Source organism: Ornithorhynchus anatinus, chromosome 3 (assembly GCF_004115215.2).
Source record: "Ornithorhynchus anatinus isolate Pmale09 chromosome 3, mOrnAna1.pri.v4, whole genome shotgun sequence".
Classification (NCBI taxonomy): Eukaryota; Metazoa; Chordata; class Mammalia; order Monotremata; family Ornithorhynchidae; genus Ornithorhynchus; species Ornithorhynchus anatinus.
In genome coordinates this window covers 123,602,938-123,630,461 of record NC_041730.1, presented here as the reverse complement: position 1 = coordinate 123,630,461, position 27,524 = coordinate 123,602,938, and the positions used below count along the sequence as shown (strand labels likewise).

Here is a 27,524-nt window from a genome sequence, read left to right as displayed (position 1 = left end):
CTCCCTCTATTTGTAAACACTATTTTATCTTACAATCTCTCCCATTAGATTATAATCTCCTTGAGAACAGGGAATGTGTATCTTATTTCTGCAGCACTCTTCCAACGTGCTTAGAACTGTACTCGTTGTCTTATGCTTTCGAGTCGTGTCCGACCCATGACGACGCCACACATCTCTCCCAGAACGCCCCACTTCCATCTGCAATCGTTCTGGTAGCTTATCGGTGGAATTTTCTGGGCAAAAATACGGAAGTGGTTTACCACTGCCTCCTTCCGTGTAATAAACGAATCTCTGCCCTTGACTCTCTCCCATACCGCTGCTGCCCAGCACAGGTGTTTTGCCTTGTAACGGATTGTCTTCCACTCACTAGCCACTGCCCAAGCTAGGAATGGAATGGATAGGCCTCTGCTTGACTCTCCCTCTTGTAGTCGTGACTGGTAGCGGACTGGAAACTCCCCAGGTGCGACCTTGAGAGGAGAACAGTGCGTAGATTCAGTTATAGTACCCCTCAACTTTTGAGGGAAGGGAATGTTTCAAACAATTATTAAGCATGGGGCATTAGAACAATGGCCCATGCTTAGTAATTGACTGATAGAAACATTCCCTTCCCTCAAAGGTTGTAGGGGTACTATGACTGAATTGGGGAGGTATTTTATTCATACCAGAAACAGTGGGATGGAGGTATTTTTTTTCTTTCTGGTATTTGTCCTGGGGTAGATACAAATTAATCATGTTGGACACAGTCCCTGTCTCACATGGGGTCTCACAGTTTTAATCCCCCTTTTACAGATGATAATAAATAATTGTGATATTTATTAAGTGCTTACTATATGCCAGGCACTATACTAAGCACTGGGATGGATACAAGCAAAGCGGTTTGGACAAAGTCCCTGACCTACACGGGGGCCACAGTCTTACTCTCCATTTTACAGATGAGGTAACCGTGGCACAAAAGTTAAGTGGCTTGTCTAAGATCACACGGCAGACAAGTGGCAGAGCCGCGATTAGAACCCAGACCCTTCTGACTCCCAAACCCGTGCTGTATCCACTGAGCCATGCTGCTTCTCAGATAAGGTACCAGGGGCTGAAAGGATGAGGTTCCATCCCTCTCCTTTGCTCAGGAAAAAACGTGGATTGGCTAAACCAAGCCACCCGCAGCTTACTTTTCATTTACTTGTGATATTTACTATATGCCAAGCAATGTACCAGGGGCGGTGTAGATACAGGAAAATCAAGTCCCACATGGCGTTCACAAAGTAGGAAGGAGAACAGGTATCGAATCCATTTTTCAGATGAAGGAACTGAGGCTCAAAGAAGTTAAGTGACTTGGCCAAGATCACATAGCAGGTAAATGGCAGAGCAGGGATCAGAACCCAGGTCCTCTGACTCAATGACCCTTTCTCTTTCCACTAGGCTACACTCCTTGGATTCTTCTTGCGTGAACTCGATCCAAAAAATGTGTCAGCACAAAAGGGCCCTGGATGTAGTGTACAGTGTGGATTCTGGAATTTGCCCCCCTTCCAGTCACAGGAAATTTTGCTGTTAGCGGCTCCATTCCTATTCCCCCTTTTCCTTGCAGTCGATGAATTCACTTTCCACGGCTGAGCTGAACCACAAGTCCGTTTTATAGCTAAGTAGTCAGATATGTGAGAAAGATGTGTCCCATAAGCACCTCTTCCTGCCTAGGTTGAAAAGCACTAAGTTCTTTCTCCTGTGAATTTTTGGTCAGGAGTTTGGTCTCTTGGTGACCCTAAGAAAAAACAATAATAGTCCTGGAAATGTTCTTACATTGTGTAAACAGTGTGGGGTTGTGGAAAGAGCACTGGTCTGAGAGTTGAGAGGGCCCCTGTTAAAATCCCAGCCTGCTTTTTGACCTTGGGCAAGTCACTTGACCTTGATACCTTAGTATCCTAATCTGCAGAAGGGGGATAATAATGCTTCTTGCTCCCTTTCTCATAGGGATGTTGTGAGAACACTGATGAGCTAAGTTTAGAAAGGGCTTTGGGAATAGAAGTGCTAGGTAAAACCAAGGTCTCAACCGTTTGTTCCGCTCCATTCAAACTGCAATAATGCTAATCCAAGCATTTACATTCTGCCTTGATTACCGCATTAGTCACCTCCCCAACTCCCCAACTCACAACTCCCGGCCTGACTTCTCTGCCTCCTGTCTCTCCCCACTCCCATCCTTACTGCATTCTGCTGCCCGGATCATTTTCTGAAAAAACATTCGGTTCACATCTCCCAGCTCCTCACAAACCTCCAACGATTGCCCATCTGCCTCCACATCAAACAGAAACTCCTCTAGCATCAGCTTTAAAGTATTAAATCAGCTGGCTCCCTATCTTACCTTACTGACTTCTTGCTACAATTCTGCCCCTTCACTCTGCTCCTCTTTCTCCAATCTGCTCACTGTAACTCGGTCTCATCAACTGACCCCTTGCCCACGTCCTCCCTGGAACTGCTTCAATCAATCAATTGTATTTATTGAGGGCTTACCGTGTGCCAAGCATTGAACTAAGCGCTTAGGGGAGTACAATCCCACAATGATTAGACTGTAAGCCCGTCGATTAGACTGTAAGCCCGTCAATGGGCAGGGATTGTCTCTGTTGCCGAATCGTACATTCCAAGCGCTTAGTACAGTGCTCTGCACTTAGTAAGCGCTCAATAAATACTTTTGAATGAATGAACAATCCCTGCCCACAAGATTACAGCCTTGAGGACTGTAAGTTCCCTCTCCCTTCAAATACGACAGGCCACCACCCTCCCTATCTTCAAAGGCTTATTAAAATCACATCTCCTCCAAGAGGCCTTTCCCGATTAAGTTCTCAGCTCCTCTACTCCCTCTCCCTTCTGCAACTCCCTTACACTTGATACATGCCCCGCAGCACTTAAATAAAAAAAAAATAATAAATGGTGGTATTTGTTAAGCGCTTACTATGTGCAAATCACTGTTCTAAGCACTGGGGATACAAAGCAGGTAGTCCCACGTGGGGCTCACACTTTTAATCCCCATTTTCCAGATGAGGTCACTGAGGCACAGAGAAGTTAAGTGACTTGCCCAAAGTCACACAGTTGGCAAGCGGCAGAGCCGGGATTAGAACCCACGACCCCTGACTCCCAAGCCCAGGCCCTATACATATCCATAATCTATTTTAATGTCTGTCTCGCCCTCTAGACTTCAAGTTCCGGTGAGCAGGGAACACATCTACCAAGCGCTTAGTGCTGTGCTCTGTACACGATAAGCGCTCAATAAATACCATTGATATTGATTGATTGAGGTGAGAACTTCCCCCAACGGAATTACGGTTCCTATTTTTGTCTGTCCCTGGCACTGTGGAAGCCCCAGGAATTACAAAGCAGGCTGAACTCTTCTGAGGCTTCTGCAACTTTTATTTCCATTCACCCTCCCCGGTGTAAACTTCAGTCACTTTGTCTCAGACCTGCAGAAGTCCTGGAGGTGTGTCTTTTCTGACCTTCTGTTTGTCATTTGATCCCGGGCCACGTGACGTCCTCAGAGGTGGGCCAGAGGAGGAGCCCTGGGATCCGGGACGAGGAGGTAGCCACCTTGCCCGGAAGAGGAACGTTTGTGTGTGCAGCTGTGTCTTCTCAGCCCCTGCAGCAGCGGCCAGGGCTCCGGCCAGCGCGCTATTTGCACTCGCCGGTGATCAGGTCTTGGAAACCGCCGCTGCGGGCGAGGCAGTCGCTGCAGTGGATGCTCTTCAGTGCAGAATAAGATTTCTCCTCTTCAAACCAAGGATGGAGTCTGCCACCTGAGGAGGCTGAGGCCAGCTGGAAGTCTAGCAGGAGATCGGGTCCTGAATAGGAGAAAAGGAAGGAACAGACCCCTAGGATCCCCTCAGAGGAGGCCCCTTACACCCCCAAAATCAAGGGTGCACTAGATTTCTCCTCCCCGAGAGGAAGAGGAAGGCCTGGAGGTCACTCTCCATCAAGAGCAGGCATGGCAGGGGATCCTTATAGCAACTACAGTTTGTAATGGATCACCTCCAGCTCCTCCTGCTTGTGGTTTCTGCTGCGGAGTGAAGGAGGCCCTTCTCAGGGCAGCCTCTGGACCACGTGGAGCTTGGCCCTCACAGTCTCGCTCTTTTCTGGCTCAGACTCCTGGAGCAGGCAGCTCTCGCTCACTGCAGTCGCCCATCAAATCCGGGTGCCAACCTCCACCCTCCAGTTCAAGATTTTTCACGAGTCTGGTCCCGTAGCCTCAATCGGGGGCACAGTGGCCCTCCGTCTGAGCTCCCAGGCGGGCCGGTCCCCCACAGAGCCATAGTCCTTCAGAGGAGGAGGGGCTTTGGCAACGGGGGAAGTGGCTGAGGCAGGGGAACAGACTCATCAATACTCTCTCAGCCTAGAACAGGGGGATCCGAGACGACTCCCACAGCCGCCGGGCCAGCTCGCCCGCCTGTTGGACCACCAGGTCTGTGGGGATGATGGCCAGATGGATGGCCATCAGCTCATAGCACTTGACCACCTCCGCCGGATAGCTCTTGCTGTAATAGCGCAGCAGCTTCCTAGAGAGAAGGAAAAGGGCAGGCAGTGAGGAAGCGGACGGATTTCCCTCACGCTCAGAAAAACAGGCAGATTCAATCCACCCAATCAGGCCCAGGCTCCTACATAAATCTCAATTTAGGCAGGCAGGCCCCTGGCTCCTTCCTGCTCCCAGCCACAGGTTCCCATCCCTTTTTGGACAGGAAAAGATGGCTCCTGGCTCCTGTCAAAGAATCTTTCCTGTTCCCCATCTTTCTAAGCTTGGGACCATCCATTACTTCTATTTGCTGTAAGCCTCACGTGGGACAACTGATTGCCCCGTATCTACCCCAGCGCTTAGAACAGTGCTCTGCACATAGTAAGCACTTAACAAATACCAACTATTATTATCATTTGCAACCTTCCCGACTTCCCCACTGGTCTTCCCAGGCTTTACCTTGGGCCCAGCCCCTGCGGCGTCTATAACCCAAGCAGAATTGGTGGTGCCATAAAAGGAACGGAAAAAGCTTTCTCTGTTCACAGAACAGAAGCTTGAGGTTACCCGTGCTGCCCAGTCCACTGGGGACCCACAGGGATGCTTATCCCATGGAGTTGTGTCTTGTGCCAGGATTGATGTTTTCCTGGTGGAGAAGACAGCTGGATTGGGCTCTACCCTGGCCAAGTGAGGTGCACGCATGGACCTCTCATTGCTCCTCTAGACTTCCTCACTGAACCTCTAGACTGTAAGTTCACTGTGGGCAGGGAATGTGTCTGTTTATTGTTGTAGGGTACTCTCCCAAGCGCTTAGTATAGTGCTCTGCACAAAGGAAGTGCTCAATAGATACAAATGACTGACTCCTACCTGTAGTAGTCTCCCCCCAGCATGCCAACGGGGGCTGAGTCATCTGACAGGACTGGCACCTCCATGGTTGGTAGTTTGTAGCCCTGTAGAGGAAGAAGTTGCATGAGCTCCTGAGGCAGGGATGGGATCAGGATCGGTGAGGGAAACTGAGCGGGGAGAGACCGGAAAGCAGGAACTCGACAAGCGCAGGGTCTTCCTGAACACAGAAGTACACCTTTCCCCCGGTTTTAAAAAAATTTTTTAAATGGCATTTGTTAAGCACTTACTATGTGCTAGGCACTGATGTAAGAGCTGGGGTAGATACAAGCTAATCAGGTTGGCTCACAGTTTTAATCCCCATTTTACAGATGAGGTAACTGAGGCACAGAAAAATGAAGTGACGCCCAAGGTCACACAGCAGACAAGTGGCGGAATCAGGATTATTAATATGGCATTTGTTAAAGCACTTACTATGTGCCAAGCACTGTTCTAAGCACTGGGGTAGATATAAGTAATCAGGCTGTCCCAGGTGGGACTCACAGTCTTAATCTCCATTTTCCAGAGGAGGTAACTGAAGCACAGAGAAGTGAATGCCTTGCCCAGGGTCACACAGCAGGCAAGGAAGCAGCGTGGCTCAGTGGAAAGTGCTTGGGCTTCGGAGTCAGAGGTCGTGGGTTCGACTCCCGGCTCTGCCACTTGTCGGCTGTGTGACTGTGGGCAGGTCACTTCTCTTCTCTGTGCCTCAGTTACCTCACCTGTAAAATGGGGATTAACTGTGAGCCTCACGTGGGACAACCTGATGACCCTGTATCTCCCCCGGCGCTCAGAACAGTGCTCTGCACACAGTAAGCGCTTAACAAATACCAACATTATTATTATTATAAGTGGCGGAGCCAGGATTAGAACCCGGGTCCTCTGACTCCCAAGCTCGTGCTCTTGCCACTAGGCCACGCTGCTTCTCAGGAGAAGAAGCTGCCCCAGGAAAGACGTAGCTAACTGGCAAAGGAGGACGGGAGAGTGTAAACTGGGCTTCTCGCCCTCCCTGGCAGCTGCGGTGGCTGGGCCAAGGTAGAAGAGGTCGCAGGTCCCTGTGGCACCAATCCCACATTTACAATCTGGGGGGCTTCATTCCTCAAATATTGCCAGTCATCAAACTACTCCTCACACACTTCACTGCTCTGCTAGGAAGAAGGAAGAATCGGGGGGAAGGGGAATTTCGCACTGAACCGCAGGGGAGGAAGCAGGAACAATGGGGAGGGTGGAGCAGATGACGGGGGTCAGCTAGGCGATCAAGAGGATGCTGGGGTTGAGGGTGGCCCCGGACCCTCTCATGATGACTGTCTCTGTTACCGATTTGTACATTCCAAGCTCTCCGTACAGTGCTCTGCACATAGTAAGCGCTCAATAAATACTACCGAATGAAATGACCGGAAAAAGGGAGAGAAAGAGACAGGGATATAGAAAAAGAGACAGAAAAATTTCAAGACCAAAGCAAGATGTAAGGGCAATTTGAAAGAAGAGGCATAAGGCTGAGTCAAGAGAAAAAGGCGGAGAAAAGGAAGAGAAACCAACGTGGGGCAAGAAGAAAGCAGGCAGGGAAAAAGTAATAAAACATAGCTCAAACACATTCCTTCCCTGCTGCCCACTCTACCTCAACCGCTCTCTGCGGTGGCCAACAGACAGAACTCTTTCCTTAGCCTCTGTGACGGGGACTGAGGGAAGTTGGGAGGAGCTTCCGAGATCACGGCAGACTTCCGATCAACCCTGGGCAGCCCCCGTTCGGTCGAGCTGGCTCTGCCTATCTTTAGGCTCCCAGGAAGGGACCAGAGGCCCCACCCCGGTGCCAGGAGGGGCCTTGCTCACCATCTCATTTTCAAACCACAGGAAGTACGAGCAGTAGTAGTCTCCGTCTCGGAACGTCAGCGTGGTGTAGCCTTTCTGGAGGTATCGTCGTGCCAGCCTGATCAGAGCCCAGACCTGTGGGGAAGGAGAGGGGAGTCGCGGGGGGAGACGTCGGCCGTCACCTCTCCCAACTAACCCTTAGGTAGCTCCCCGTAGGCCCAAGATCAGGCTACGCTTAAGACCGACATCACCCAAGGCCACCGGGGAGAGAGCAGGTGGAACCTAAGGGACTCGGGTCCATGACGCTGGGTTTCAGAGATGGTCCACAGCTTGAAGTCCCGGCGGGAGGGTGGCGGTGTGGAGGTTACCTTGCCTTTGACGAAGGTCGCCAGGGGTCCCTTCCCGAGCTCTGAGGAGGTCTTCTCGTTGACGTTGAGTGAAGGAGCCACCATCTGCCCACCAAGGCGATCCACATAGATGAAATGAACCAAACCTGGGAAGTCTTCCAGGTAGGTGGGGGGTTGGGGTTAAGGAAGTTTGGCTTAAGGGTCAGACGGGATCCCCAAATAATCCTTTCCACCGCCTCGGCGGCGCTGAGAGTCATCCCGTAGCAGACGGTGAGATTCCCCCAAGCCTGGCAGCCATCCCCTCTGTTCCCCTGAACCCCTTCGCTGACTCCCCAGGCCCACATTGCTGCTGATGCTGCTCAGACAACTCGCTCTTGGGGACCCTCACTGGTACCGGTGGAGTCTTCTGGATGCCCCCAGAAGCGCCAAAGGGGCAGGGTGACAGACAAGGAAGGGGATATTAGGTCGGTGCTGTTAGTTAGCACCGAGAAGCAGCGCGGCTCAGTGGAAAGAGTCCGGGCTTGGGAGTCGGAGTTCATGGGTTCGAATCCCGGCTCTGCCACTTGGCAGCTGGGTGACTGTGGGCAAGTCACTTCACTTCTCTGGGCCTCGGTTCCCTCATCTGTAAAATGGGGATTAACCGTGAGCCTCACGTGGGACAACCTGATTATCCTGTATCTACCCCAGCGCTTAGAACAGTGCTCTGCACATAGTAAGCACTTAACAAATACCAACATTATTATTATTATTAGTTATGAAGCTATCTCTGGCCCTCTCCCAGGGAAACATATTTAACAGATGGATAAACTGAGGCTCTGGAAAGGAACTGGCCTAGGACGACAAAGTGGTGGTGTGATCATTTTGGCAGGGATGTGGGGAGGGTCCAGAGTCTGGGCATGACAAGGAACTTCCTTCCTCTCAGGTTTTAGAAAACAGCCCTCAGAATACTCTTTAGAACCTAGGGAAGGCTCTTGACCGTGAAGGAACTCTACCTAGAGGCTCTCCATAATTGTAATAACAACAATAACAGTAACAATAATATTTGTTAAACACTTTCTATGTGTAAAACACTGTACTAAGCACTGGGGTAAATAGGAAATAATCGAGTCCCACATGAGGTTTGCAGTCTAAGTAGGAGGGAAACAGGTATTCAACCCCGGCTCCACCACTTGTCTAATAGTAATAATAATAATAATGGTGGCATTTGTTAAGCGCTATGTGCAAATCACTGTTCTAAGCGCTGGACGGATATAGGGTGATCTAATCTGTGAATTTAAGTCACTTCACTTCACTTCTTTGGCCTTCAGTCACCTCATCTGTAAAATGGGGATTGAGACTGTGAGCCCCATGTGGGTCAGGCACTGTGTCTAATACGATTTGCTTAAATCCACCCCAGTGCTTAATACAGTGCCTCGCACATAGTAAGTACTTAACAAATACTAATATTATTATTACTACGAATCCCCATTTGGTAGATGAGGGAATTGAGGCACAGAGAAATTAACTGACTTGCTCAAGGTGTCCCAGCAGACAAGTGGCAGATCCAGGATTAGAATCCAGGGCTTCTGACTCCCAAGCCACTGCTCTTTCTCTCTGCCCCCAGGACTGTTTAGAGTTAAACTGGGCCCAGAGGACTCATCTGAATTTCCACTTCGATCAACAGAATTTCTTGAGTGCTCACTATGTGCAGAGCACTGTATTAAGTGCCTGGGAGAGTACAATAAAACAGAATTAGCAGACACGCTCCCTGCCCATAACGATCTTACAGTCTAGAGGGGGAGACGGACATTAAGATGAATAAATAACGTATAATATACATTTTATAGGTATGTACATAAGTGCTGTGGGGTTGCAGGTGGGGCGAATATCAAGTGTCCAAAGGTCACAGATTGAAGTGCAAAAGATGATGCAGAAGGGAGAATGAGTCGGGAAAGAGAGGGCTTAACCAGGGGAGGCTTCTTGCAGATGTGACCTTAGTAATGTTTTCAACTTTGGGGCCTTTAATAGCTACAAAGAGCAAGAGGGGACAATACTCTGGATATCCCCCTAGACTGTAAGCGCCCTGTGGGCAGGGAACAGGTCTACCAACTCCGCTGTATTATACTCTCTCAAGCGCTTAGTGCGGGGCTCTGCACAGAGTAAGCGCTCTATTAATCCCACTGATTGATTTCTCAATCTCTCCACTGGGGAATAACAGGGGAGAAGCAAAGCCTAAGGTAGTGGGATAAAGACTCCTCCCTTGAGCCCTCCAACTGTTTCACGGAGATATGGCCGAGGAGACCCTCACCCCCGCCAAGTCCAGAAGGCTCTGGACCCCCCAGTGCACCTTCGCGTCTTTATATCAGGATATGACACCATGGTCACGTTTCTCTTGCTCTTCACCAACAGAAACTCCTTCCAGTCCAGCAGCTTTTCTCTGCCGAAGGAAGCCGGAGGGAGGCCCGGTTATTTGGGGAATCAAGTCCGCTACTGGCTCAGGCCCCCGGGCCCCAACACCGAGAGAGGGAACTACCCTGGGGTCCTGTGGTGGAAAAGAGCTGTACTTACTTCATGAGCTTCTGGACTTGGTCCTGAAGGCTCTGGGGCAGACAGGGCCCACCCTGGCCCGGAGCCGTGGTCAGGAAGTAGAGACGGTACATGGAGCAGAGCTGCCGTTTCAACTTCCCACAGGCCTGGAGGAGCCTAGCCGCCGGGAGACAAGGAGGGGGGGAGGCAGGAGATGACAGGAGATCCTCTCCAGTTTTCCCTTCTCCCCAGCGCCTGGACCGTCCCGCTGCACATCCCCTATCACCCACCCTCGAGCCTTCCCCGTGACCCTTTCCTGCCCGGGACCACACACCCTCCTATTTTCTGAGCCCCCCTCCCACCTTCCTTCAGCGGGGGTTTCTACCACCTCGCTCCCTCTCTTGTTTCTCTGACCCAGCTTCTCCTCTCACTTCCCCTTCACACTTACTCCCAAGAGGATCCAGGCTCGCTTCTGGAGAAAACCTTGTTCTTAAACTCCAGCCACGTGCTCTGTAATGAGCCCAGAGACGAAGCGTCAACTCACATCCAACTTCTTTTCACCACGGGAGCCCAGGTTTTCCCTCTCTCATCAGTAATTTCGGCCCTCCGTCTCTCCCCAGGTCTCAAATCTTCAAATTTCATTGGCAGCAATGTGAGGTGCCCACGTCTCCCGACTCCCGCCCCGCCGGGGCCTTCAGTGGGAGAAAGAAGACACCCCACCCCAATACCACGGGGATTTCCATCGGCCCCGACTCCAGCTGAGGAAGGACTCTGATCAGTGGCAACATGAGGCCTTCTCAGCTTTTAGAGGCTGTGGCTCCGGTGACTCTTGGTCTGAGCTGTGAAGGGCCTGTAATCCTGCTGTTCTGCTCGTATTTATCACCATCCTTATATTTTATATTATTATATTTTATCATATTTATAATTATATATAATATACAGGGAATTATATTCTTATATTTTATATTTTTATTTCACCTTCCCTTACGTGTTTGTCACCAACCTGCTCCTCAGAGTTCCTCTTGGCCCACGAGTCCCTTGGGGGCTAGGGATTTTCTCTACATCTCACCCATGTACTTTTTTTTATTTGTTAAGTGCTTACTACGTGCCAGGCACCGTACTAAGTGCTGGGGGTAGATACAAGCTAATCAGGTTGGATACAGCCCATGTCCCAAATGGGGCTCACATTCTTAATCTCCACTTTACAGACGAGGTAATTTCGGCACAGAGAAATTAAGTGACTTGCCCAAGGTCACACAGCAGCCAAGCAGCGGAGCCGGGATTAGAACCCAAGTCCCTCTGACTCCCAGGCCCGTGCTCTATCCACTAGACCACACTGCTTCTCTCCCGGGGCTTAGTAGGATGCCTCGCACAGAGCAACTGCTTAATATTATAACAATTAATATCTCCAGAGTCAGTGTCAGCTTATACTTTAGCCAAGCTCCCCACTTTACGGTAGGGGACACTGAGGCACAAAAAATGGAAATGGCTTAACCAGAGGAAGTCCATGCAGTATCTGTGTTCGGATGTACATTTTTACATCCCCAGGACTAAGCTGACAGGTCCTCTTGCCTCTCTCCAACTTCCAGGCTCCACAAGTCTGCTGTGGGAACTCGGGGAAGTCACTTCACTTCTCTGTGCCACAGTGACCTCATCTTTAAAATGGGGATGGAGACTATAAGTCCCACATGGGACAGGGGCTGTGTTCAACCCGACTTGCTAGTATCCACCCCCGTGCTTAGTACAGTGCCTGGCACACAGTAAGCGCTTGACAAATAACCACAATTATTTTTCTTACTATCCCTCTTAGCCTCTCACGTTAGGATGGGTAGTATCAAATGCCCCCAAAATCTCACCTGAATCTCCGGCCCGCCTCGGTTCTTGAGAAACTTATCCATCCTCTGGCGCAAATCTCCCAGGAGAGGGTGGGACCTCAAGCTGCTCCCGCCCTCCTGCCCTTCCTTCAGCCTCTTTTCCAGCACATAAAACCCATCCAGGAGTTGGTAGAAGGAGAGGGCCAAATGCCAATTAGGACTCTGCAGAGAAAAAGCACAGGGGCTGGGAGGTCGGAGGTGGGCGCCCAGCAGAGCGGGCAGCCGGTCCGGGGGCGAGCCCCTTGGGAGGCAGGGTCAGCCTAGGTTTCTCGTCACCTTGGTCAGCAGCACCATTGACATTCCGGGCCAGAGGGGCAGACAGTACATGGTGTGGGGCATCACTGGACAGTAGTTCTCCCGTACACTGGCATTAAGGAAAACTCTTCTGGGATTGGAGGCTGCGGGCAAGGGAGGTATCAGAGTCTGCAGTGTGTCCTCAGCTATCTGCACGGGGAGACAGAGCAAATCACGAGAAGTAACTCAGCGACCGTCTGCTCCCACCTTCTCTCACCCATCCCAACTTGGCCTTCGCCTCCCTCCCTCTGGCCGACCTCCTCCTCGTTACCTCCTGCGAAAGATGCCTAGGGACGATTCGACAATATGAATATTCCCATTAGATTCTTAGTTTCCAGCACTGTTCCCCGGCTGATGCCAGGTCACTCCACATCCCTCCCTGCCCTTCCCCACTCAGACTGGAACAGGACGAACCGGGGAAGTAGGAAAAATGGGAACGGAATTGCAGAGGTGGAAAAAGGAACAAAAGAAATGGGCTGGTGGGTGGGGATAATCCCAAAGAAAGGCTTGCTTTTGTTTGAGCCAAATTAAGCAGTGCTCTGCCATCCCATCGGTCCTTGGGCACTTCAAAGTCCGGCCACCTGTGCAGGTGGGGGATCTGAGGCCCAGGCGTGTCGAGTTAGTGGAAGAGCCCAAGTAGGATCCAAGTTCCCTCCTCCGAGCCCGAACCCTCACAACAGCCCAAGCGGCATTTGGGCATGACGATCTGCAGCGGGACACACCAAAGCCTTTCTGAAGAATCAGGTCCCAGAAATAGGGAGATAAAATGGGAGAACGAAGCAGGGTTCTGTGACTCGAGACACAGTCCAAGTCCAGGGAGAGAGAACAGTTCCTGTGGGTGGCACCTGCCACCCACCAGACAAAGGCGGTGGTGAGATCGTCCTTCGGGCTAACAAGGGAAGAGCTGCAGCCCCTCATCCGCAGACCCCATGGACCCGCTGATCTCTGTTACCCAGGGGACGGCCTCCCCGGACAGACACGGGCTTCTGCGGGAGGACCCGAGGTGGGCATAAACGATGATGCCAGAGCTCACCCAGCCCCGTCTCAGATGGGCGGCCCAGCAAGATCCCCCAAGGAGCTCACCTATTCCCCCAACAAGCACTCACCTGGACACTGGCGGTACTTACATCCCCACAGACTGGTGGCGTCCCACCCTCCAACCAGATGGTACTCCCTACAAGCCAGAAAAGAGTACAGTGTGGTTTGGGCCCAGCTGGGACATTAATTGGACCACTCAGAACCAAGAGACAGAGATGGCCTTTTCTAACCAGCATCACCCACAGGAACTCACCCCGCAAGGGGCCTACCTGGCCATGGGGCTTGGGCATCCACGTTGAAGAGAGCGGCTCTGCCTCTGAGTGCCAGCTAGATGCTAACCAGAATCCTCCCCACCTGCTACCACCTCCAGTCACCGTGAATTGGCCACGGTTGGAGCAGTGAAGGGCACATGGGGATATAGCAGAGGAAGAAAGAGCAAAACGAATCGGGAGGGACAAGTAGAACAGGTAAAAGACTCAAAAAAAGAAGAGGCCGTTTGAAGAGAGCAAGCGAAGGAGAGAGATTCTCATACCCAGAGAATCAGGGTTGTGGGGAGTGGCAGAGGTGGTGTTGGTGCTGGAGATTAGGGAGAAGCAGCGTGGTTCAGTGGAAAGAGCCCGGGCTTGGGAGTCAGAGGTCGTGGGTTCGAATCCCGGCTCCGCCACTTGGCAGCTGTGGGACTGTGGGCGAGTCACTTCACTTCTCTGGGCCTCAGTGACCTCATCAGTAAAATGGGGATTAACTGTGAGCCTCACGTGGGACAACCTGATGACCCTGTATCTCCCCCAACGCTTAGAACAGCGCTCTGCACATAGTGAGCGCTTAACAAATACCAACATTATTATTATTATAAAGAGTCGGAGAGGACGGAGACTGGAAGTTACGAAGGAAAGGTCACTTGGGGGGTGGAAAGCCAAGGTGGTGATGTTTTGATTCTCCCGGTTCTTTCTGGAATGGATTCCGCTGGAAAGGAAAGGAAGGAGTTTGGAGGGGGGGGCCGGAGCCCCGGCTGGTCTGGTGAGGAGTTGGCGGCACCATCTGTTTGAGTTACTGGGGTCTGGGCAGGCCATAAGGAACCCCTTACAATAAGAAGAAAATGACTTCCGGCACAAGAGACGGAGACCGTCAAAATACTAAGGCCCATTGTTGCGGACTGATGCAGTGACAGAGCGAAAGGCACATTCATGACGAAAGGGCCTTCTTTCCTTACACAGAGGCGGCAGTCTGGAGATCAGAAGGGAGGAAGAAACCAGGAGAGCTGCAGGTGTCTTGTTGGCTTTCGAGTGACTCCCGCGAGCTCTGCCCAGGCAGTGTAGACAGGTAATGGGAAGTCTGAGTTTGGGAGGCGTAAACCAGAAGCAGGGCAGTAGGCTGCAGCAAGAGGAAGAGAGAGGCAGAGGAAACGCCCACGCCACACTTCTGCAGGATTCCAGATCCTGACTCCTGCCCCAGGATGAAGGGTCTGTTTCTGTCCCTGATGCCAACTACTCTTCGGGGTGCCGGTGCTCGTCTGCAGGCAGCCCCCGCCCCGCACCAGCTTGGCCTAGTGAAGAGAACACGAACCCGGGAGCCAGTGGACTTGGGGTTTAATCACAGCTCTGCTATTTGCTTCCTGCATGACCATGGGCAAGTCACTGAACTTTCCTGTGCCTTTGCCAAATGTACAATGGGGATCATTCACTCATTCATTCGTATTTATTGAGCGCTTACTATGTGCAGAGCACTCTACTAAGTGCTTGGAATGTACAATTCAGCAACAATCTCTGCCCAACAACAGGCTCACAGTCTAAACGAATACCCGCTCTCCTTTGCCTGGACTGTGAGTCTCTTGTAAGACAGGGATGGTCTTCGTTTGATTATATTCTATCTAACTCAGCGCGCCTTTTCTTCCACTTAATACTGTATTGCAGTGGAAATAATTTTGTAAAGAGTGTATGAGAATCCAATAGATTGTAAGCCCCTTGAGGGCAGGGTCCAAGTCTTTTGCTTCTGTTGTAGTCTCCCATGAGCTCAGTAGAGAGCTCTGCAATTAGCAATTCATCCATCCATCAATCGTATTTTTTGAGCATTCATTCTGAGCACTGTATGAAGCCCTTGGGAGAGTACAATACTACAAGAGTTGGTTGACACGTTCCCTGCCTCTAGGGATCTTTCGGTCTAGTCTGGGAGAAAGACATTTAAAGTAGATTACAGTTAGGGGAAGCAGCAGAGTATAAGGATATGTCCACAAGTGCCGTGAAACAAGTATCAGATTGCCTAAGGGGTACAGAACCAAGATCGTAGGTGATGCGGAAAGGAGGGAGAACAGCGTGGGGAAATGAAGGGTTAGTCAGAGAATGCTCCAGGTACTCAAATATCATTCATGATGACTAATAAATTTGCAGCCTGAATCTGACTGCATTTGACGGTTGTGAAAGGCAGCTTGAAGGAGGGTGAGAAGACCACAGTAACAATTTCGGTTCTTGGTGAGTGCTTACTATGTGCCGGCTACTGTTCTAAGCCCTGGGGTAGGTACAAGTTCATCAGGTTGGAAACAGTCCCTGTTCCCCATGGGGCTCACATTCTTAAACCCCATTTTACAGATAAGGTGACTGAGCCAGGGAAATGAAATGCTTTGCCCGAGGTCACACAGCAGACAAGTGGCAGAGCCAGGATAAGAATGCAGAGCCTTCTGACTTCCAGGCCTGGCTCTATCCATTAGGCCACACTGCTTCCCACTGGGAGTGCAATGGCTGAATCAAGGATTGAAGAACTGTACTCACTTGGGGATGGAAGGGAAGGCCGCAGAGGACAGATAAAGAGCTGAGATTACTAAACAAACAGCTCTGATTCCCTTCTGGGTTAAGAGGAGGAATCTTTGGCAGTTATAATAACTAAGCCTCAGTGCAATTTCCCTGCAAAGGCCAGTGGTGGCCAGCTTTAAAGACAGAAACATGGCCTACTTCGTTATACCGAAGCAGCAGCAGCGTGGCTCAGTGGAAAGAGCACGGGCTTTGGAGTCAGGGCTCATGAGTTCGAATCCCAGCTCTGCCACTTGTCGGCTGGGTGACTGTGGGCGAGTCGCTTCACTTCTCTGCGCCTCAGTGACCTCATCTGTAAAATGGGGATTAAGACTGTGAGCCCCACGTGGGACAACCTGATTCCCCTGTGTCTACCCCAGCGCTTAGAACAGCGCTCGGCACATAGTAAGCGCTTAACAAATACCAACATTATTATTATTATTATTATTACCGGACACTCCATGAACACCAATGCTGCAACTTATATGTTTTTTTATAAGTACAGTCAGTTCTGCCAAAATGCATATTTTCACTCTGTGTTTTGACGCCTCGGAAAGTTTAGGGAACGACGTCCCGACAACTTGAGAAGCGTGGCCCAGTGGACGGACTACGGGCCTGGGATTCAGAAGGAATCCCAGCTCCTCCACTTGTCGGCTGCCTTGGGCAAGTCACTTAACTGCCCAAGGCAGCTGTGTGACTGTGGGCAAGTCACTTAACTTCTCTGTGCCTCAGTTCCCTCATCTGTAAAATGGGGATTAAGACTGTGAGCCCCACGTGGGACAACCTGATTCCCCTGTGTTTACCCCAGCGCTTAGAACAGTGCTCTGCACATAGTAAGCGCTTAACAAATACCAACATTATTATTACTTAACTTCTACATGCCTCAGTTGCTTCAACTGTGAAATGGGGATAAAGGCTGCGGGCCCTGCGTGGGACCTGGACTGTGTCCGACCTGATTAGCTCGTATCTATCCCAATGCTAGGTACAGTGCCTGGAACATAGTAAGTGCTTAAAAAATATCATTAAAGAAAAACAACAAAAAAACCTGGAAAAACTCCCCAAAACACGTGTTGAATGGGGCAGAGTGCCATGGATGTCCCAGGAAAAGGTTGTGCGAGCAGTGTTATCAAATCAGTTGTATTTATTGAGCGCTTACGCTGTGCAGAGCACTGTACGAGGCACTTGAGAGAGTACAACATAAAAATATAACAGTGTTGCTCCAGGTATTAAAAACTATGGTGTCATTTCTTCTTTCCATGTTAAAGGAGACACGACTGGGCACTGGATTTATGTTTTAAAGCAACACACACAACTAAAGAACTGAAGCAACTGCAACTTGATATTAGGGAGGAAAAAGATCCGGAGACACTAACCACTGAAGTTAACAGTTAAATACGACAATTCCCTTGGACGCAGAGCCTGTGGAAACGGAGGAACTGTGCCCCGAGAGGGTTGCCCAGAAGCAAGCTGCTTTAGGTGGCCAGGTGGGCCACACAGCCAAGATACCCATGTGGGGTATCCAACCCATGGGAGACTGGGCTGTGTCCAACCTGATTAAGTTGTATAGAAACCAATGCTTAAAACACTGCTTGACACATAGTAAGGGCTTAGCAAATACAATAATAATAATGATAATTATTATGATTACTCTTACATGCCTCACAGAAATGCGGAAACTATTTTAATGGTCTGAATGGAGGGAAACCACCTAAGGAAACAGTAGCTGTGGGTGGGCGTGGAGAGGCGGATAAAATTACCACAATGATAAATGTGGTCTTTGTTGAGCGCCTCTGTTGAGCCGAGGGCTGGGGTAGATACCACATATTCAGATCAGAGACAGTCCCGGGCTCACACGGGGCTCACGGTCTAAGGGGGAGCGAGAACTAGTATCGAATCCCCTTTTTTACCGAAGAGGAACCGAGGCACAGCGAAGCGACTTGCTCAAGGTTGGTATTCAAGTCAGCATTCCAAGAGGTTCCCTCGAGGCCACCTTGAAGTTTTGGATGAGAAACGCCGGGGTCCTCCTCCCTCATCCGCCCCCTCCTCAGAATGAAGTCTCAGCTGACTCCATTCTCCTCCATCTTAGCCCCCTCCCTAGGATTTCAGACCCACTTCATTACTGGGTCCTTCGGCGATCCTCTCACTCCCACCCACCCGGCCTCACCTGAGCTCGTTCCACTGGGAGAAGGCTTGGGAGTGTAATATTCCTCTGACATCGAAGTATTGTCAGTCTCCTGTGACAGAGAAGCAGGAAGCTCAAGCCAAAGGATAAGAGCTGTTTCTTCCAACCGCTTCTGGACAGAAGGGTCTTCGAGTCCACTGTGGACCCCCGGAAGAGGCGGGACCCTCCCGCCCCCCGCTGAAAGGGGCCCTCATCAGCAGAGAGGAAGCAGAGGTGAATGGCTGGAAAGGGACAGGGGTCTCTGAGGTGGGGGTGGGGGGCATATCTCTTACTCTGGAGGGGTCCTGCTGCTCCCCCAGGCACGTACCGTCTCCTCAGAGTCTCTGCGGGAGTTTCTCCTCTCGGTCTGCGGCAGCACAGGGATGCTCTGGCTGCTACCGGGTCGCTGCTCCGAGGGCCCGGGCCTCGTCGGCTGAAGGGGGATCAGGATGGTGGTCTGAGAGATGAATGACCTGCACCTCACCTCTATCCCGTCACGGTACTGGCCACGGCCACTCATCCGTGGGACAGCGGGGCTATGCCCACGCCACGTGCCCCCTTTTCGCCCGCCCTGGGCCTCGGTCCAGGACCCTTCCCCTCCGCTTCCTGTTGCCCGTTCCCCATCGCAAGATCTCGTGTCATCACGAGGCTGGTGCGGCCCAGGAAGCTGCCTACCAACCTGGATGCCGTTCTCTTCTGCCGAGCGGTCCCGGGGGTAAAGGTCTTGAGCCAGGAGGATGAGGGTCAGGAGATCTGCTGGGCGTAAGTTGCTCGCACAGTGGCTGGGGACACCGGGGGAAGACCGGACCCAAGGTCAGCTGGCCGCGCTCTCTGAATCGGAGGGAGCGGCAGGACAAAGAGGGGCTTACCCAGAGTAGAAGGCCAGCAGCTTGGTGTGGACCAGGAGGAAGGCGTGCAGGACCTCTTCCCCACCGTGCTCGGGGCTAGTGTTGATGTGCTGGACGACCTTCTGCTCCAGGATCTCAATGCACTGCTCGCAAAGCTGGGGATGGATCAGCCTCTCCACTGCCTGGCAACGCGAGGGGCCATTTTAGGGACCACCCCAGAACACGCACCAGCACCGCACTCTCGGTGACCAGAGACAGGTCTGCTGCAGGGATGCTCAACAGCAGCCTTGTCCCGACCCCGGATCCTGTCCCACAATCCCGCCCCAACTTCCCAGCCTCTTGGGAAATGAGGGGACAGACCCATCGGGGAACGCTGGGGACCCTCAGGGCTGAGGTCTGACCTAGGACCCAGTAGAAGGAGGACCAGATCTATCGAAGGCACAGGATGTTTGCTCTCTGAACCTTGGACTGTTTCCTAGATCTTATGAGAAGCAGCATGGCCTAGTGGAAAGAGCACTGGCCTAGGACTGGGAGGACCTGGATTCTAAAATCCTGACTCTGTCATGCGTCTGCTGCGTGATCTGGGGCAAATCTCTCAACTTTTCTGTGCCTCAGTTACCCCAGCTGTAAAATGGGGATTAAATCCTACTCCCTCCTACTTAGACTGCAAGCATCCTGTGGGACAGGGACCGTGTCCAACCTGATCGACATGGATTTTAACGAGAAGACCTAATGAGAAGCAGCGTGGCCTAGCGGACAGAGCACGGACCTGGGAGTCGGAAGGACCTGGGTCCTAATCCCAGCTCCACCACCTGTCTGCTGGGTGACCGGTGGGCAAGTCACTTGACTTCTCTGTGCCTCAGTTCCCTCAACTGTAAGACAGGAATTAAGACTGTGAGCCCAGTGTAGGACAGGGACTGTGTCCAAACTGATTTGCTTGTATCCACCCAGTGCTTCACTACAGTGCCGTACACAAAGTAAGTGCTTAGCAAATACCACGATTACTATTTTCCCCAGCACTTAGAACAGTGCTTGGCATAAGGTAAAGCTTTAACAAGCACCATTTAAAAGAAAAAAAATCTCATCGCTCTCCGAAACGGAAGATCTCAGCAGGAATTCCCCTATCCCTTGGTATGTCACTGAAACCAATTCCTTCCAGGTCCGTGGGGCTTCCTCCCACTCTCCTGCTTCTCCTCCCCTCCTCGGCAACATGGGGGGCCATGATTCCTGCCCAGTCGACCCACAGTCTCGGGGGGACCCTTCTCAGCCTCAAGACTTTCCCGCTGGGAGCTCTCATCAGGACAGGAAGAAAGTTGAGAAGCGGCACGGCACAGCGGAAGGAGCCCGGGCTCGGGAGTCAAGAGTCGACGGGTTCGAATCCCGGCTCCGCCGCTTGCCAGCTGTGTGACTTCGGGCGAGTCACTTAGCTTCTCTGTGCCTCGGTTACCTCATCTGTAAAATGGGGATTAAAAACTGGGAGCCCCACGTGGGACAGCCTGATCACCTTGTATCCCCCAGCGCTTAGAACAGTGCTTAGCACATAGTAAGCGCTTAACAAATAGCACCATTTAAAGTTACCTCCACGGCAAAGCTCTGTTCCTCCTCCTGCAGGCGGCTGTATGTGGAGAGCAGGCTCTGGAAGAGCCCCCACACCTGGCCACGCTGTTCCGAGTCGGAGGGGCGCAGCCTGGAAGGATAGCGGGGGGTGACCGAGTCAGCACCGAACCCCGCAAGACCTACGTCCCCCATCAACCCAATCCAGTCACTCATCCCTCATTCGGAGAGAAAGAAATCACCAGGCATACAACAGGACCTCACGCTGCTCTGCAGAAACAATGTTGGTATTTGTTAAGCGCTCTGTGCAGAGCACTGTTCTAAGTGCTGGGGGAGATACGAGCCACGTGAGGCTCACCGCCTTACTCCCATTTTGCGGATGAGGGAACCGAGGCACCGAGAAGCTAAGTGACTTGCCCACAGTCACCCAGCTGACAGGTGGCCGAGCCGGGATTCAAACCCATGACCTCTGACCCCCAAGCCCGGGCTCTTTTCACTGAGCCACGCTGCTTCTCTTAAGCAACCGAACAGAGAGCGCCACTTCTCTCTAGACTGTAAGCTAGGGGGCAGGGAAAGTGTCTACCAACTCTGTTGTACTGTATTCTCCCAAACACTTAGTACAGTGAAGCAGAGAAGCAGCTCGGCTCGGCGGAAAGAGCCCGGGCTTGGGAGTCAGAGGTCACGGGCTCGACTCCCGGCTCTGCCACTTGTCAGCTGTGTGACTGTGGGCGAGTCGCTTCACTTCTCTGGGCCTCGGTTACCTCATCTGTAAAAAGGGGATTAACTGGGAGTCTCACGTGGGACAACCTAGAGAAGCACGCTGAGCAACCTAGAGAGAACCTAGAGAAGCACGCTGCTTAGAGAAGCAGCGTGGCTCAGTGGAAAGAGCACGGGCTTTGGAGTCAGAGGTCATGAGTTCGAATCGCAGCTCCGCCACTTGTCAGCTGTGGGACTGTGGGCAAGTCACTTCTCTGTGCCTCAGTTACCTCACCTGTAAAATGGGGATTAAGACTGTGAGCCCCACGTGGGACAACCCGATTCCCTTGTGTCTACCCCAGCGCTTAGAACAGTGCTCGGCACATAGTAAGCGCTTAACAAATACCAACATTATTATTATTATTAACCTGATGACCCTGTATCTACCCCAGCGCTTAGAACAGTGCTCTGCACATAGTAAGCGCTTAGCAAATACCAACATTACTATTATTATTACAGTGCTCTGCATACAGTAAGCCCGCGATAAATAATATTGACTGATTGATTTAAAGCTCCTAAGCAGCCACACGGGCGAGTGCACGCACACACAGGTACACACAAGCACGCAAAAGCATCCAGACACGGAGACTTGCAATACCTTCCCACTTCCTTTCCTTCTTGGAATCAGCAAGGCACGGCCCGTTAACTCAATGGCACAAAAGCTCTAAGTGGTGTTGGGAGGGTTAACAACCCGGGGACCCCCCCCCCCCCCCGGCGCCCCACAAACACACACAGGCTTAGCGGCCAGAGCACGGGCTTGGGAGTCAGAGGTCGTGGGTTCTAATCCCGCCCCCGCCACTTGTCCGCTGTGTGACCTTGGGCAAGCCACTTCACTACTCTGTGCCTCAGTTACCTCATTTGTAAAATGGGGATTAAGACTGTGAGCCCCATGTGGGACAACCTGATCACCTTGTATCCCCCCCCCCAGCTCTTAGAACAGTGCTTGGCCTATAGTGAGCGCTTAACAAATACCACTTATTAATCAGAGCTTCCAAATCCGAACAGACTGATGTGGGCATTGGGGAGTGAGCAGAAGAACCTGGCCTCACGTAGGAGGAAGATCAGGATCAGCTTCTCCTCTAGACTGTAAGCTCGTTGTGGGCAGGGAATGTGTCTGCTTATTGTTGAACTGTACTGTCCCCAGCACTTGGTACAGTGCTCTGCGCACAGTAAGAGCTCAGTAAATATGACTGAAGTGACTGACATCTGCCGCTTCAGATTCATTCATTCATTCATTCAATAGTATCTATTGAGCGCTTACTATGTGCAGAGCACTGTACTAAGCGCTTGGAATGGACAAAACAGTAACAGATAGAGACAGTCCCCGCCCTCTGACGGCCTTACAGTCTAATCGGGGGAGACGGACAGACGAGAACAATGGCAATAAGTAGAATCGAGGGGATGAACATCTCATTGAAACAAGAGCAAATAAAGAGAATCAAGGTGATGCACATCTCATTAGCAAAATAAACAGGGTAAAGAAAATATATACAGTTGAGCGGGCGAGTACAGTGCTGAGGGGAAGGGAAGGGAGAGGGGGAGGAGCAGAGGGAAAGGGGGGAAAAGAGGGCTTAGCTGAAGAGCGGTGAAGGGGGGAGCAGAGGGAGCAGAGGGAAAAGGGGAGCTCAGTCTGGGAAGGCCTCTCGGAGGAGGTGAGCTTTAAGTAGGGTTTTGAAGAGGGGAAGAGAATGAGTTTGGCGGAGGCGAGGAGGGAGGGCGTTCCGGGACCGCGGGAGGACGTGGCCCGGGGGTGAGGACCTCTCCATGAGCCACACAACTTGCTTATTGAAAATGAAAAAGATCCCAATTCCTCAAGTTTCCAGCACTGCTCGTGAGTCCCGGGGGCTGAGACCCTCCACCACAGCCCATCGTCCCACACTGCCTTCTCACTGCCGGCCCATCTTCCACCACCAAGCGGAGTGGCCATTCCTGGTCTGGGGAAAAAATTCCCAGCCCAAGAGACACTGGGGCCAAGTTGCAGAGAAGAATGAACTCCACGGGCTGTCACCACACTGGGCAAGCGGGCAAGCAGCGGAGGGCGGAAGGGCTTGGACCCGGCCCGGCCTAGCCCCATCCGATACCAGCCGGTACCAGCTCCCGCTCCGGTGAGCCCAGGCCAACCCAAAATGGGTCTAGGCTCACTTTTGGGGGACACTCGGCGGAAGCTGGGCACTTGTGACCGGCGTTACGCTGCGGTCGCTCCCCTGCCCTCCCCGACCGCGCCCCGCACCTAAAACCTCCCACGTGGGTAGCAAGTGAGGTTGAGCGGGTCTTGAGGACGGCAGAACTCACACCACCCGGGTGAGTCTTGGGGTCGGTCATAGCTGGCCTCGCCGGCCGGACCAGCCCATGCATGTCTGTAGACTGTAAGCTCCTTGTGGGCAGGGAATGTGTCTGTTCATTCATTCAATCGTATTTACTGAGCGCTTACTATGCGCAGAGCACTGTACCAAGCGCTTGGAAAGTACAATTCGGCAACAGATAGAGACAATCCCTACTCAACAACGGGCTCACGGTCTAGAAGGGGGAGACAGACGACAAAACCAAAAAAGGAGACAGGCATCAACAGCATCACTAGATGAATAGAATTACAGATATATACACACCATTAATAAAATAAAGAGTAATAAATATGTACAAATATACACATGCTATGGGGCAGGGAAGAGCAGAGGGAGGGAGGGGGGGCGATGGGCAAGGTAGGAGGAGCAGAGGAAAAAGGGGGCTCAGGCTGGGAAGGCCTCCTGGAGGAGGTGAGCTCTCAGTAGGGCTTTGGAGAGGGGAAGAGAGTCGGTTTGGCGGAGGTGAGGAGGGAGGGCGTCCCAGGCCAGAGGTAGGACGTGGGTCCGGGGTCGACTGCGGGGCGGGCGAGAACGAGGCACCGTGAGGAGGTTAGCGGCAGAGGAGCGGAGTGGGCGGGCTGGGCTGTAGAAGGAGAGAAGGGAGATGAGGTAGGAGGGGGTAAGGGGCTGGAGAGTTTTATTGTTCAGTGCTTGGCACACGGTAAGCACTCAATGAACACGACTGAATAAATGACTACAGGAGACCAGCTTGATGCCTTGGTACCGGAGGGGGATACGACCATTTCCTCCAGAGGCCGGGACTGGCAGCGAGGCAGGAGGGGAAGGGATGTCCAGGGTCGGGGAGACTCACTCCTTTTTGATGACATGACCATCCAGGGTGACCAGTCCGAAGTGCATCTCAGTCAGCTGCTTTAGCACGTATAACTTCCGCCGCAGCTGGTCCTCGCCCTCCGTGCCGTCGCCGTTCATCGCAATGAACAAGCAGTCACCAAACTGCAAGCAATTCACTGATGGGAATCGGATCCCGAGGACCCCCTCATCTTACCCCGGGTCCCTGGGGGGCGGGGGGGGGGAATCCCTCCTCCTACTCCAGCCCCGGGCAGGGGCTGATCCTGCCCCTCCCCAGTGACGTCAACCACCCGCCCCTTCCTCGGGGAGCGGGGACACCCGCGACGCCTGTGGAAGGGGATCCGGGCGGGGGGGGGGGGGGGCAAACTCACCAGGTGTAGGACATACAGGTGATTTCCATTCTCTGCTGAGAAGCAGGTGTATGTATCTGAGATCTTCTCTAGCATTGTCACGCAGGAGATGATCAGGGGGGCCAGGAGGGTAGTGAGACTATCCTCAAGACTAGGAAGCTGGGGTTTGGGAAAAGAACAGGGCACAGTTCAGCCTAAAGACCAAGCCTTTACTGCCCCCAGCCCATCCGGGTGTCTGCCCACCACCGACGGCCCGTCTACCACGATGACACCCTCGGGGCCGGATGAAGGAGGAAGGACAGTGGGAGACCTGGTCCTGCCCGCTCAGACATGGGCCTGGAAGTTAGAGGACCTGGGTTCTAATCGCAGCTCTGCCACTTGCCTGCTGTGTGACCTTGGACAAGTCACTTCTCTGTGCCTCAGCTTCCTCATCTGTAAAATGGGGATTCGATAATTCAATAATAATGATGATAATTATGGTATTTAAGTGCTTTCTCTGTGCTAAGCACTGTTCTGAGCGTTGTTCTCCCTGCTACTTAGACTATGAGCCCCATGTAGGTCAGGGGTTGGGTCCACCCTGATTATCGCGTACCTACTCCAAGGATCAGTACTGTGCTTGTAAGCACTTAAATCCCCAAATCACTATTATTATTAGGTGTTCTATGCCTCATCCTAACTAAACCGGGAACCCACGATGGAATATGAAAACGAAATTTACGAAGACCTCTCTAAAACAAATATATCTGGGCTCCCATATGCCTCTTGAATATTTTCATCCTGGGTTCTGCGTGGGGTTTTCATGATTTCTTGGGGAACAGGGTAACCGGCACACAGCGAGCAAACCAGTTGGGTAGTATTGGCTGAAAGCAATTGGGTGGCTCCCTGGAATGGTACATCCCAACCCTTAAGGCGTATCTGTCCTTTCTGAGGAAGCAGGGGTCAGTGAGAGGGGCTATGAAGTGGAAAGAGCCCGGGCCTGGGAGTCAGAGGGTCATCCTGGCTCTCCTGCAAGTCACTTCACTTCTCGGGGCCTCAGTTACCTCATCCATAAAATGGGGATTGCGCCTGTAAGCCCCCCGTGGGACAGGTATTGTAACCAACCCAACTTGCTTCTATCCACCCCAGCGCTTAGAACAATGCCTGACACACAGTAAGCGCTTAACAAATACCACAATTATTATTATCGTGATTAAGTGTAGGAGAGAGAGAGCTGAAGCCAAGCTAAGGAGCGAAGGGGAAGTGCACAGGGCCACTCCATAGATGAAAGCCACAGTTTGGGAGGAGGGGGCGACAAACCACAGAGGACTTGGATGGGGGCTGACAACAGGGTCCAGACGCCTTACTCAACAGTGGATTGTTGAGTCTCAAACTCCTAGAACGAGTCGTCTACACTCTCTGCCTTGAATCCCTCAACTCCAACAATCTCCTGGACCCCCTCCAATCTGGCTTCTGTCCCCTCCACTCCACCGAAACTGCCCTCTCAAAGGTCACCCATGACCTCCTTCTTACCAAATCCAATGGCTCCCACTCTACCCTGATCCTCCTCGACCTCTCAGCTGTCTCTGACACTGTCGACCATCCCTTCTCCTCCACTCATTATCCAACCTTACCTTCACTGACTCCGTCCTCTCCCGGTTCTCCTCTCATCTCTCTGGCCGTTCAGTCTCCTTCGCGGGCTCCTCCTCCTCCCCCTCCCCTCCCCCTAACTGTAGGGGTTCCTCAAGGGTCAGTTCTTGGTCCCCCTCTGTTCTCCATCCACACTCACTCCCTCGGTGAACTCATTCACTCCCACGGCTTCAACTATCATCTCTACGCAGACGATGCCCAAATCTACATCTCCTCCCCGTTCTCTCCCCCTCCGGGCTCGTATCTCCTCCCGCCTTCAGGACGACTCCACCTGGATGTCTGCCCGCCACCTAAGACTCAACATGCCTTATCTTCCCTCCCAAAACCTGTCCTCTCTCTGACTCTCCCGTCACCGTGGCCGGCACGACCACCCTTCCCGTCTCACAAGCCCTTAGTGTCGTCCTTGCCTCTGCTCTCTCATTCACCCCACACATCCAATCCGTCACTAAAACCTGCCGGTCTCACCTTCACAACATCGCCAAGATCCGCCCTTTTCTCTCCATCCAAACCGCTACCTTGCTGGTACAGGCTCTCATAATATCCCGACTGGATTACTGCATCAGCCTCCTCTCTGATCTCCCACCCTCCTGTCTCTCCCCGCTTCAGTCGACACTTCACTCCACTGCCCGGGTTATCTGAGAAGCAGCGTGGCTCAGTGGAAAGAGCACGGGCTTTGGAGTCAGAGGTCATGAGTCTGAATCCCAGCTCCGCCACTCGTCGGCTGTGTGACTGTGGGCGAGTCACTTAACTTCTCTGGGCCTCAGTTCCCTCATCTGTAAAATGGGGATGAAGACTGTGAGCCCCACGTGGGACAACCTGATTCCCCTGTGTCTACCCCAGCGCTTAGAACAGTGCTCGGCACATAGTAAGCGCTTAACAAATACCAACATTATTATTATTATTATCATCTCTCTACAGAAACGCTCTGGGCATGTCACGCCCCTCCTCAAAGACCTCCAGTGGTTGCCTATCGAGCTTTGCGTGAAGCAAAAACTCCTCACTCTTGACTTCAAAGCTGTCCGTCCCCTCGCCCCCTCCTACCTCACCTCCCTTCTCTCCTTCTGTAGCCCAGCC

General features: G+C 52.2%; 1 protein-coding gene and 1 non-coding gene across 7 annotated transcripts in view; both read right to left on the bottom strand.

The window, feature by feature from the left end:
* Positions 1-340: 340 nt before the first annotated feature.
* LOC114810961 lies at positions 341-478 on the bottom strand. Its single transcript, XR_003758650.1, has one exon. It is a non-coding gene; the product is annotated as a small nucleolar RNA SNORA7 (small nucleolar RNA).
* Positions 479-3,372: 2,894 nt separating this feature from the next.
* Positions 3,373-27,524, bottom strand: part of HPS1 (HPS1 biogenesis of lysosomal organelles complex 3 subunit 1) — a 34,216-nt gene continuing 10,064 nt past the window's right edge. For 3 of the 6 annotated variants that reach the window (XM_029060892.2, XM_029060888.2, XM_029060889.2), the window contains 17 exons: positions 24,846-24,983; positions 24,476-24,618; positions 20,591-20,699; positions 19,034-19,194; positions 18,844-18,946; positions 18,493-18,597; positions 18,168-18,237; positions 13,292-13,359; positions 12,168-12,335; positions 11,874-12,053; positions 10,466-10,527; positions 10,060-10,194; positions 9,863-9,928; positions 7,534-7,678; positions 7,187-7,300; positions 5,345-5,427; positions 3,373-4,526 (listed from right to left, as the gene is read on the bottom strand). In XM_029060892.2, coding sequence (XP_028916725.1) covers positions 4,364-4,526; positions 5,345-5,427; positions 7,187-7,300; positions 7,534-7,678; positions 9,863-9,928; positions 10,060-10,194; positions 10,466-10,527; positions 11,874-12,053; positions 12,168-12,335; positions 13,292-13,359; positions 18,168-18,237; positions 18,493-18,597; positions 18,844-18,946; positions 19,034-19,194; positions 20,591-20,699; positions 24,476-24,618; positions 24,846-24,983 — 2,013 coding nt within the window. In that variant the 3' untranslated portion in view covers positions 3,373-4,363. Of the gene's footprint in view, positions 4,527-5,344; positions 5,428-7,186; positions 7,301-7,533; positions 7,679-9,862; positions 9,929-10,059; positions 10,195-10,465; positions 10,528-11,873; positions 12,054-12,167; positions 12,336-13,291; positions 13,360-14,433; positions 14,595-18,167; positions 18,238-18,492; positions 18,598-18,843; positions 18,947-19,033; positions 19,195-20,590; positions 20,700-24,475; positions 24,619-24,845; positions 24,984-27,524 lie in introns of those variants that run through there. The other 3 variants (XM_029060891.2, XM_039911601.1, XM_029060894.2) reach the window with 3 other exon arrangements.